Below are 12,149 nucleotides of genomic sequence, written 5' to 3'. Positions count from 1 at the left end.
GCTTTGACCAATTGCTAAAGCAGTATATTATTTTACATTATCACAATATATATATCTTGATTGTGATTAGGGCAGTAATTACCGAGACAGGCATGAGCTGATCAAGAGAACAGTCACAGCAAATGTAATGAATTCCCTAAAAACTGTTTGATAACGTCAACGTTTCCTGCTCCATCAATCCCTCTAGAATATTCACACTAGACTAAGAACAGATCCCAGCTCCCTGACTTCAAAAGGTTTTCCAGCTGCATGGCACGTACTCTTCAATCCGATCAGACACTGTAAGCACCAAGAGTGACTTCTTTTAATTGCTGAGTTAATTTCTTTTGATCTCTCTTAATACCAGTTGTTGAGAACAGGAGAGCCCTATGAAACCTTAACAACAACTACTGGATTATGCTATGTCTTACTAAAGAGATCTGAATTAACTACAAACCTCAATCTTCTACTAGGTTTGCCAGCATTTAGCCTGATCTAAGCTTCTTTGTGGTTTAAATGGATATCCATCAAGGCAGAAAAAACTTCCAGGTTTTCATCACTGATCTGGTAAGTCAACAAAGGGGAAAAAAAAAGTTCCTGTGTATCTTAGCAAACCAAACTTATGCTCTTGCTTATATATGTCAGAGGATGCTGTGACTTGGAGCCAGCAATCAGCGTGGTAATGACCCTGGAGCCTGCGTGGGAGGTGTTGTCCCTGGGACGGGTGCGGCTGGAGGCCCAGCCTGAGCATTCCCACTCCCACCTCCACAGGTGATGGAAAAGTACTTCCTTTCCACGCTTCTCCTTGGCAGGAACAAGCCTGACCTTTCCCAGAGCAGCTCGCCAAGTTCAGCAGGAAAACACTGCAGGACTTCACATGCTGAGAAAGGTCAAGATCACAGACAGGCACATGGCCCCAAACCCGGTGAGAATCTTTTATAGAACAAGAGGTATCCTGGAGGAGAGCAGCAAATGTCCTCCCAGAAATCCTGAATTTGCTAAAAAGAGAGAGAAACTCAAGAAGAACGCAGTACTAATGGATTGAGAAATGTATAAAAAAAGAGATTGAGGTCTTTGGCAAACATTAATGAAGTGCCATATGAGAGAAGATGATGGGAGGCTCTCTGGTAAGAGCAGCCCCTCCTTTCTGAGCCCTGTGGTACCTGGAGGCTGATACTACAGCTGAAAGAATGAATTCAAAGTCTGAGCCAGCATTTCACAAGAAACACAAACAAACAAGAGATGAGGATGTGCAATGGCGGAGATTAGACAAGATAATAAGTCTCATGCCTGCGGAAGAAGTCAAGGAAACAGTTATAAAATTGCCACTGGTAATAAACCATTGTTTCACTTTTCAACTTTAAATCATCTTTCCTCGGTGGTTTGAAAAAAATTCTTCAGAACACCCACTAAGCAGGCAGAAAAATTTAAAGGTACATGGTGGAAATTAGGAGAGCAAATGGAAGAGGTTGGAACTCACGAGTAATACCTGGCTCAGAGTTAACCAAGAGATAACTATGAAAAACACCACTGTGCCATGGGACAATGGATATAGCGGGGCTGATTCTGCGCTGAATGTAAAGTGTGAGCGGTTTTCTGAACCAGATCCAAAGCACAGAGGCTGTGCCATTAGTCCCCAGCCCTACAAATATATATTGAACACACTTCGCAATAAACACTCAGTGCTTCAGATGAACTCATGATACATGCAAGATTGCCAGAGCACTACCTCATTTTGCATTTAGCCAAGCCTTGTTATGAATTTGGTGAACAAAACCTAAAGTAAAACTTATCCGAATTCACCAAATTTTACCCAACGAGTGCTTTTTAAGCTCTGAACCTGGCCACCAGAGAGAACACCAAACAACGGCGGTGCAGAGGAATTTTCTTATTTAACTTCAAGAATTTTCTCTTCTCTTTCTTTTCTCTTCAGTTGAGTCTAACAAAAAAGAATTTAGTAGGTGAAGTTGAAGGCTGGTAAGTCTCTTAAGGCAGAGAAGGTTTCATGCAAAGGGCTTTCCAAACTCCAGTGTTGCTTAACTGAGAGCATTAATAGCTTAAGTATGGTTTAGATCTCGCTCATCGGATTTTTCCTGTGATTCAGAAAAATGAGCCCGGACATCTCACGCTTTCAAAAATTTCATAATGCTCGTAACACCGACTGTTAACATGGAATAACCCTGTTCCTCATTTGTTGTCTTGAGAATTATATCAAATTAAATTCACTGACAAAGAGCAGAACAAGGTTCACAAAATTGCACAAGAGAAACCTTGTTTGCTTCATTCTCACTCAAGCTGCCAAGTTTTAATTTCAGCCTGTGGCTGGTTATTATTTGAGATGTGCACCAACAGCAGGTAGGTCTTTCATCAATAGTGGGAAAATTGATTGTCACTTGTAAAACAAAGTTAACTGATCCACAAAACAACAGCAGAAATAAACCATGGATGTCAGTTTGACAGGACAGTTTACTCAATTCAGGCTTCAGAACAAAACATCTGTCTATCAACTGGATTTATGCCCAACAGAGAACATCAAATTGTTATCATATTGATTCACACTGAAAATAATCTTGATAAAGTACTCAGCTTTGAACTTTGTAGCTGTACTTTTAACCCCTACTCCTTAAGCTAATATACACTAAAAGGGGTTAAATATTATAATCATGTGAATTTTTGCCAATGTGTATGCTAGTCAAAATTCAAATACATGAGACATTAGGAAAGTGTTTTACACTGGTGCAAGTAATTTCAGTATCCAAAAGGAACGAGCTCTGTAAGTAAAGCCATGTCCATTTGGGGATTTGCAATTTGTATGAGATTTTGGATAACACTGGAATAGTTAAATACTAAAATGTTTGGGTATGGGGAAGTTCTCACGCATTTGTGAAAAATCAGACTCTCTAATGCTTTTCTAGTTTTCAATCATACGCAGGAGGTTTCAAACTTTTTACGTGTTCATTATTGTCACTCATCGACGTATTTGAGCTCACATTTTACGCAGTACCCCATGTTCAAGCTGTGACACTTCTCGTTTCAGTAGGATGCCGTGATTCCTGCTCTTGAACTGGCTCTGTACACAAAATAGCATCCCAAAAATGACAGCATGGGTACGTTCATACACAAGACTGAGAAAACATTTGTGCTCCCCTATGATTACTGGCAGATGGAAAAAATATTTTCCTCTTTTCTGCATGTTTTCATTAAGCACCAGGTAGCAGGAGCCCACAAATAAATCCATTATTACACAATGAAGAAAACTGTAAAATATTTTTGAGATTTTTTTTTTTTTCAGGACAAATTGTTAACCTAATCTTTTAAAGTCACACCATTTGGAGAAATGCTACCAGATCCTTGCAAATTGTTTGTGTATGCACAAACCAAAACCCTGATCAGACAGACCCAGCTTTCTCTTAATTAGTCCCCCCAAAAGAGTACCTAAGGACCTCAATTGTTTTTCTTCAAAAGAGTAAAATCCATAATAATCAAAAGCATTGTCTTTTCTTACAAAGCTTCCTGGAATTTCCGAAGCACTGTTGGGATCTCAAGGTTTCGCCGTCTCCTAAACCACTTTTCCACCAAACGGACTGTACAATTGCACTTTTTGGCAAGGCCTTGAATCTCTGACTGCAAAAAATGGAATAATGTTAGAAACAAGGTATACTCCAATGTCATTTTCACTTATTTTGTAGTTCACAGATTGGCTTTCCGTGATTGTAAGGTCTTAATCTAAAAATATGACTAACATTAACTGTCTATGGCAGTTTATCTTGCAGGCTTCCCAGTTTGAGTGATGTTCACAGAAACCCTGGATTTTCAAGACAGTAATTTACATAAATAAAGCTGGCATGAAACATACAGATCCACAAACTGTGCTATTGTCTTTCTGGTGGCCTCAGATAGTTTCAAAGATGCAACTTCTACTGCTAAACAAGAGGTTGGGCTGGTGCCATGAATCAACACATGTGGACCTTGTATCTAATATCTTCTGCAACTATAACTATTAGATGATAATTGAGTCTCACAGGTGAGATGTGGGCCTAGAATTAAGGTGACCTGAGCTCTGTTCTCAAATCCAATGTACTGTGGTACAGGGCAAGTCAGTTAATCTTACTGAGCAAAATCCAGACTGCCTTTTGACACCTAAAAATCAATTATGACTAGAGTGGTGCCTAGAAGTGCATCCAGACATTCGAGTGCAAGGGTCAGGTCTCTGCCTTATGCATGTTCTGAAGGTGCAGCCACACTAGCGGTGTGCTAAGAACAAGGCAGGGTGAATCTTCCATTTCTCGGTGCTCCATGCCCCACGTGCAGCAGCCTGTAGGCTTCTTCCCTCTCCTCCGTGCCAAAGCGTGAAGATGTGTGAAGGGTTTGGAGAGGAAGTTCTATGAGGAATGGCTAAAGTCACTTGGTTTGTTCAGCCTGGAGAAGAGGAGATGCAGAGGAGACCTCATCGCGGTTACAGCTTCCTCACAAGGGGAGGAGGAAGGGAAGGCGCTGAACTCCTTGGTGACCAGTCACAGAACCCAAGGGAATGGCAGGAAAATGTGCCAGGAGAGGTTCGGGTTGGACATTAGGAAAAGGTTCTTCACTCAGAGGGTGGTGGACACTGGAACAGGCTCCCCAGGGAGGTGTCACGGCCCCAAGCCTGACGGTGTTCAAGCAGAGACCAGACAATGTCCCCAGACACACAGTGTGAACTGTGGGATTGTCCTGTGCAGGGAGAGGGCTTGGACTCAATGATCCTTGTGGGGCCCTTCCAGCTCAGGACATTTTATGATTCTATGACCTCTCCTGGGGCTGCTGCAGGAAAGACAGCAGCATTCCACTCATCCCTGGGGAAGCTCCTTCCCCGCAGGGCTGGTATGCAAATATGGGTAGCACTCTTGCTGCCTCCACCCAAGGTAAGTCCAGTTCAGTTGGTCTCACCCCTTGGAGAAAGCTCTGGCATGGGAGCGAAGGCAGCTCGGCTGCTGGGAGGGCAGGGGTGCAAACAGCCTCTGTGTCCAGCCCGTCCGGCTGGCTGGGGAGCTCCTGCCTGCCACACAGGAATAGTCACTTCGCTTTGACAACAGAGCCCAGGAGCCCACATTTCACCAGCCAGGACTGGTCCCCAAGCTGGACACCTAAAGGAAGCAGCCTGAATATTTCCTGTGTCCTCAGGAGTATAAAAATGCTGTGCTTCCTTTCAGAGATTAATCAAACTGTACTCATGCAGAAGGAAGGTATGAAACACAGAGATCAGGATACTTGCCCAGATAGAGAAGAGCTCATATGTGAACACAAATACATCTATTCCTGATGACATCAGGCAAAAGACACAGTAAGAAAATAGCAGAGTTAGGGATCAAAAAGTGAAGTTTCATGCATCAGTAATTATCAATATCCCTCATTACAAGACAGCACATATTTCTTTTCAAAAACCAGTGTAGGAACACTGCAATTGTTTGGTAACTGTAGTTAAGTGAACTTTCTGAGGCTGCATTCACAGCAAAGTACCTGTTTCCCATAAAGTTGCCTTTTTGAGATGGCAAACATTGGTTATTATTTTTTTTCTTGTTCAATTTTAAAAACAAACAGCAAGGCAACAGAAAGATTGCTTTTCTTTCTCACATAAGCCAGGGTTAAGTATGCAGCAATATAACGGATCAAAAGGCTTCCATGCCAGCGTTCCAATATTATTGCTTGCAATAAACATGATACCACTTTCCAGTAACAGATGTCAGCTGATGTTTTCTCCAGGCAGAATGAGTTAAAGATGGAACACTGATCTTCAGTGGAAACGTTATTAACAGCCTAACCTAGAACAGCATGCTAGAAAATTAAACATCTTAAACATATTTTCGGTTTTGGATGCCATACACCCTTGTCAGCAGAACAGCAACAAAAACCCAAATAAATTAAGTCATCTGTCAATCAGCTGGAACTCATCCCATGATGTCATTGCTGATAGCTGATTGAAACAGTAAGACTTGGGATTTTCCAAAACCAAAACCTGTTTAAAAGAATGAGAATCCTTACTTGGGATGGATGTTTTGAGCACTCCCGGAAATAACTCTCTAAAACAGGATTAGGCTGTGGCTTCACACGTCTTACATTCTTTATACCTAAGGCCTTTGCTAGAGGTATAGCAACGTATCTGAAAAGACATAGCGTGAAAAACTTTAAAAATACAGCACAGTTACAAGACCTTGGCTCTTCTCATGCCAGGATATGAAGAAAATCAGTCTGAAGCAATTTGATCTGTCATAAAATACAACAGTGCACTGTGAGAAAAACAAATCTCCCTCTAGCTAATCCCAAGGGAGAACCACAGCATATTATCAGTTACGCAAAAAAGCAGACCCACGGACTGAAGTTTGTGTTTGCGAAATGCTACAAAATTAGAGGAAAGAACCTGATTTTTCGCGTCCTTGTGTTTTTCGGGGGCATATTGGAGTTAAGCAACAGTTAAGGGAGAGTGAAACAACAACAGATGCTCTCCCGATGCGGTTCAAAAGATTGTTCCTGTGATACTTTCAGAGGCAGATGGTCAGTTAGCCCATTGCTCCACCACTGCCCAAGACACTGGATTGTCCTCATGGTCTGTAGCTTGTGGCGCACAGAAACTCCCCCACAGACTAAAGGCTTCTCTTTCTCTTCCATTTTCCAATACAAATTGCTGCAGAGCACGGTAAATGCTTCGCTCTTCTACTTGGGTAGGCTTTACTGAAGAAAAAAATCCCTTGCTCCTGCTGATATCAGCAATTGATTCCTCAATACTCATCACAGCGGTCACTTCTCCTCATTCATGGGCAGATTCACCGCAGGCCAGATGTGTGGGCTAATTATTCACACAAGCAATTTCCAATAGTGAGACACAGTTGGGCAAGTATTTACTCAGGAGACACTGTAAATGGTTATAAACATATGATCCAAATTACTTTTGATCTCTTAACACGAATGATCTTATCTGGCTCTGTTTTAAGTCTATCCAACTTACGACATCCCAAATTTCCTCATTCTAGCCTGAAATAATCATAAAAACCTACTAATCACATTCTTCAGAGCAAAAAAAAGAAAGTCAAGCAAAAAAAAGAAGAATAAATAAGTCAAAGCAGTGCAAATCTTAATTCATTTGTAGATTTCTTCTGTGGAGTCAACCTCTGCCTGTCCCATAAGATTCCAGCTGCAGGAGCAATTCACCTTCAGTGCCAAAGTGAGGGGAAAAAAAGGAATCAGCATTACTAGATCTGCATAAAATGTTCACGTGTGAGCTCGAGATCCCTCCAGTCTGTTTAGTTTTGCTACAGCAAGACACCCGGGATCTATCGGCCTCACACAAACGTTCTGGAGAAGGATCAAATGAAAGGAGAAGATTTGGTTTGGCGGACAAATACATCTGCCTCTCCACCAAAGAGGAAAAAGTAAAAGGAAACCCAGATGGGTTTGGATTAGTTTTATCTCTAGTGAAAAGAGAAGAGTTATCTAAACGCTGCTCTAGAAAAGCTAGATAAGAGATATTTTCCTTCTACGTGGGACCACAGCCGCACGTTCCTCAGAGTGAAAATATTTCCCAGTTTTTCACCTGCCATATTATCTGGACTAGATCTTTCTAGTCAACCACCAACTAATCTTCTTTTATAAACACAGAAAGAACATTGATCTAAAAACATATTTTTCAAACATTTTTAGCATTAATGAAGATAAACATTAGTATAAAATTGCGTTTATATTTCTTACCTTTCACTGAAGAATCGGATAAACAGCAATACAAAAGCATATGGTATTGTGGCATATAATTGTTGTGGTTTTGGGAAGACAAGTCCATCACGGTCTACAAAATCTGCCCATGTGCAATTAATAGGCATCCAGATATTTTCCCACCAGAACCAGCTGTTGAGTGTCTTCAATATGTGTGCCATGCTAAGCGAATAAAGAGAGAATTAAAAACTATCCCTGATGTATTAAAAAGAAAACGCATGAAATAAAACGTATTAAACCTTGTTGCATAGAACAGTGGATCCCAGCTGGCAGGACATTTCCTAAAATTAAGGTACAAGGAAATAGCAGATGAGGCCCAGAAGAATCTGCTGTCTAGCAGAGACACTGCAGAGCCTGCACCAGGTAAATCTACAGCGAACAGACCTGGTCAGTCAAGTGTGAAATTGTGTCAGTTTTCTCAGAATAAAAAAAGGAAAAAAGTCAGTTACAACAAGTTGAAAACCCCTCGGTTTAGAACACACAGGTGAAACTGTAATCCATCAGAAGATAAAATAAATTTTGAGCTGGTATAAATCAGTGCCAAGCCTTTGACATCTGCAAGGTGGAACAGTGTGTTAATCTGCTGTCTCACTTCAGTCATTCACACCAGATTGTTTAGTACCTGATCAAATCTTTTACAATAATAATTTATATTCTATTGTAGCAATTCTCAAATGATAGTACAGAGAACTGATCTTACTTAGTCTGCTTTCGTAAATCACACGTAAGTGGGTGAAAGGGTGGAAAAAGAAATGAGAAAGTCCAGGGGGTGACTCAGTTCTGTAATAATGAAGACACTTTGCTACTGAATTACTGTTGATAATAGCTAATGGCAATATACGCCTTGATCGCGATTTTGCAAACACCAGTGCACAGGGCTAAGTATAAAAATTACAGTGCACAGCAAGCTTGGGGATTTGCAAGAAATTATTTAACTGTGACCAAATCCTAGATCAGAACAAAATGCCTAAAATCAGTTCTTGACGACAACCCCAACCAACCAAAAAAACACTTAAACTAAATAATTTCATTCTTTTAGAAGTCTAATTTTCAAGCTTTGCATTCTGCATTATATATTTAAAAATTTCTGTTATCCCTCATTTAGTTGTAAAGACTTTACAGTACAGATATGCTATATATCCTATTAAAACATCCTAAAATAGATTAAACCCATAACTTACTATGATGTTTTCCATAAGGCTGAAATAAGTACTTTTTTCTATAATTTTTAGGAATGATAAATTTAAGTAACTCTTTCCATTCTAAAATGTCCTGTAAACCTGAGTAAAAAATGAAGAAAGAGCTGATTTCACTGAGTCATAGTTTTGATGAGGAAACAGCTGAGCTGGGAGGATTTCAGCCAAGTCTCCTCATGGGATCTGCCATCCCCTCTGAAGATCTCACAGGGACACATTTGTATAGGACGAGGTGCTGAGACAGAGAAGCTGTGGATGCCCTGTCCCTGGTAGTGTTCAAGGCCGGGTTGGATGGGGCTTTGAACAACCTGGTCTGGTGGAAGGTGGTTGGAACTGGATGATCTTTAAGATCCCTTCCAACCCATTCCATGGTTCTATGACGCACACTGGGCTGTTCTGACTAAGCTCAAGCCTTGCAGCAGGTTTATGAAACAACTTGTCTCCATCAAGCAGAGCTGGATTAACAGACACTGTGAATCCATTTACTGACCAGGCACGGTAGCCAGTATTGAAATATTAATAACCCAGCCACTTAATCTTTTTAAATGCCGAAAGGGGACAGTAAAAACCTGCTGAATGAATTGTGTGTGTATAAGCAAAGGCAAAAATAAAGGAGGGAGAAATCACAATTGTTCCTGTGCTGAGACTTTATATGCCAACTTTCAGCCTAGAGCAATTTTTTTACTGCTGAATTATAAACTCCTGGAAGTAGGGATTTATAACGGGGCTGCTAACAGACCCTTAACTACAGCTACCAGGCGCCATGATAATGAAGCAGGGCTTTGAAACACGACATTTTAGGTCAGACAGAAAGGCTTGCAGGCAAACTGCCCTAGACCAAGGCAGAGACTCATTACACAGTTCTGCTTCCCAATATATTTTTAAACTAGATTGTGTACTGCAAACTATCACAAACTAACTGTAATAAAAATAGGTCAGTCTATTACAACACAGTGGAAAGAGCCCTAACAGTTGGATTATAGCAAGACAGGTTGTGACTGAATAGGCACCCAAAACACTTAAACTCTTGGAAAACCCAGTAGTGCACATTTTCATATTGGATTTTTCAGATCTCGCTAATTCTTGTTTTCCTTCCACATGGGGATGCCTCACCATATGATCACTTTTTCAGGGCTTAAGCTAGTTAATATATCTCCATTAAACTAAGCTCATAAGCACAGGTTTAATCTTAAAATTTAAGGGATTTCTGGGATTTGAGGTCCGATTTCAGTGGAAATCCTTCCCCACAAACACCAAATAGAGTCATAGAAAGGTGGGTTCTCTGAAACTTTCTTCTGTAGTCCCCTGTACTTGTACCAGGTCTTGCCTGGCACACAGGGGATTTGACCATCCTGATGAATGTTCTCTAAGTAACTCTTCGAAAACTGTTGATGAGATTTCCACGTCTGCAGCCTATTCTTACATTTCATTAGCCTTAAACAGGATGTTCACCCTACATTCAACCTATGTTTTCACCTCAGCAAATCAGGCCATTCCCTGGGCAGGCTTGAAGATTTCCATCTTCCTAATAGCATGTGCTTAAGCAGTTGGGCTGTTTTCCTGTCTCCTTCAGGTTCTCATCATGATGTGCCTGGAGCACCTGGAAGGTGAGGAAGTGCTTCCAAACACACCTGGGCAGCAGGGACCTGAGCATTTTAGTATCTCTTTGTGCCCTCTTTGCTCTTTAACAGCTGACAGCTGTGGCTGTGTGCTTAAGTAGTTTTATCCCTCCTTAAATCATAGAGATCCTGAAACATATAGGAACTCCATAAACACTGCTTTGAGGCATACATCATATACAAGCAGGGTTCTCCTCTCCTGTGCTGCAAACAAGCTGTGGCCCTTTCAGCTTGCTGAGAAATCTCTCATGAAACCCTCACGTACTTTGTATGGTTTTCTGTATGAAAAGGAAGCTGCCACCTGACAAATCTCCATCTCAGGAAGCACCAGTCAAAGCCATCTAACCAGGAATAAATAGCTTTATTTATCATCTCCTTCTCCACAAATATGTACTTGTTACTTCCTAGAATCATAGAATGTCCTGAGAAATGAAACTGCAACTAAAATTAGTATCAGAACCCAATTACACTCTTAAAGATGAACCCATCTATTTTCCCATCCCCTCTGCCAAACTGGTTCTTTCAATAGTCCCACAGCACCACAGATAGAAACAATCCAGCTCTGTGGTTTACTCACCATATCTACAGCAACCACAGTCCCAAATGCTAATCCTCATTACCAGCTTTCTCCACATTGTGACTTGACCACTTCATTCTAAATTATTTACTTTGAATCCTAAACAAAGACTATGTAAACCATGAAAGAAGAGGCTAGAGGACGGAGGAGACAGACAGAAAGCACACAGGTCCTTCGTCTCTTAGAAAAACCAGAGCTGCCATTTGCTCATCTCTGCTCCTTCCAATTACCAGCTGCCTGGGACAATTGTGGCTGAGGGACTTCTCAAAGCCCTTAACCCCACATCTGGGTCAATTCACCAGGCAGAAACAGAATGGCCAGAGAGAGCAAACTCTGCTTTCAGGCCACATCAGGTTAAAGCCACATTCCCAGTGCCAGAGGAAAGAAAATTTCCCATTATTGCTTGCATGCTACTTTTTCTGGGGAAAAAAAGGGGTTTTCCTCACAAGGGCTATTGTTCTAGCATATTACATGTAGACCAACCTCACGTATTTGCATGTATTTTGAATTATATTGTCTATACTGTTTAGTTTTGGTTCTAACCCAAAGATTTTTGGCAGCTTCTTAAACCCTGACAGGTCAGGAAGGCCACTAATGCTTTGGCCTTACAATCCTACACTGAAAACATCTCTCCCAAGTGCTGGGAAAGGGAAGGCACTCACCACAGGTCCTCTTGTTGGACTAGTAAACACATAGAAGACTTTAAGATGTCCCTTCTGCCACCCAGGGGCTATGAACAGTGAAGGGCATTCCCTCACATAGTGCCCAAAATCCAGGTGGGAAACAGAAGAACCAGAGGACACTTATTTTGTCAGGAGCTTGTTACCACACAAATGCATGTGTTCCAGTATAACCACAAGCAGTGGCAACCAGTTCCAGTGCTGGGATCAGGCTACGGGTCCTGAATTTCAAAGGCAGCTCATCTTTCTAGGCTGTATAAACTGTCACAAGTTGGTATTTTCCCCTCACACACACACGGCTTTCAAAGAATGGGCAAAAGATGTAAAAGCCAAGCTCATCCTGATTTAGGACAAGCTC

At 41.3% G+C, this 12,149-nt stretch overlaps 1 protein-coding gene across 2 annotated transcripts in view; it reads right to left on the bottom strand.

Moving 5' to 3' along the window:
* Positions 1–12,149, bottom strand: part of CERS3 (ceramide synthase 3) — a 49,361-nt gene that overhangs the window by 24,396 nt on the left and 12,816 nt on the right. For both annotated transcript variants that reach the window (XM_065847321.2, XM_071813991.1), the window contains exons 2-4: positions 7,699–7,881; positions 5,998–6,115; positions 3,485–3,603 (exon numbers count right to left, since the gene is read on the bottom strand). In XM_065847321.2, coding sequence (XP_065703393.1) covers positions 3,485–3,603; positions 5,998–6,115; positions 7,699–7,880 — 419 coding nt within the window. In that variant the 5' untranslated portion in view covers position 7,881. The remainder of the gene's footprint in view (positions 1–3,484; positions 3,604–5,997; positions 6,116–7,698; positions 7,882–12,149) is intronic.

Source organism: Patagioenas fasciata, chromosome 12 (genome assembly GCF_037038585.1).
Source record: "Patagioenas fasciata isolate bPatFas1 chromosome 12, bPatFas1.hap1, whole genome shotgun sequence".
NCBI classification, from domain to species: domain Eukaryota; kingdom Metazoa; phylum Chordata; class Aves; order Columbiformes; family Columbidae; genus Patagioenas; species Patagioenas fasciata.
Note: the sequence above shows the minus strand (reverse complement) of the source record. Positions and strands in the feature narration are given on the sequence as shown.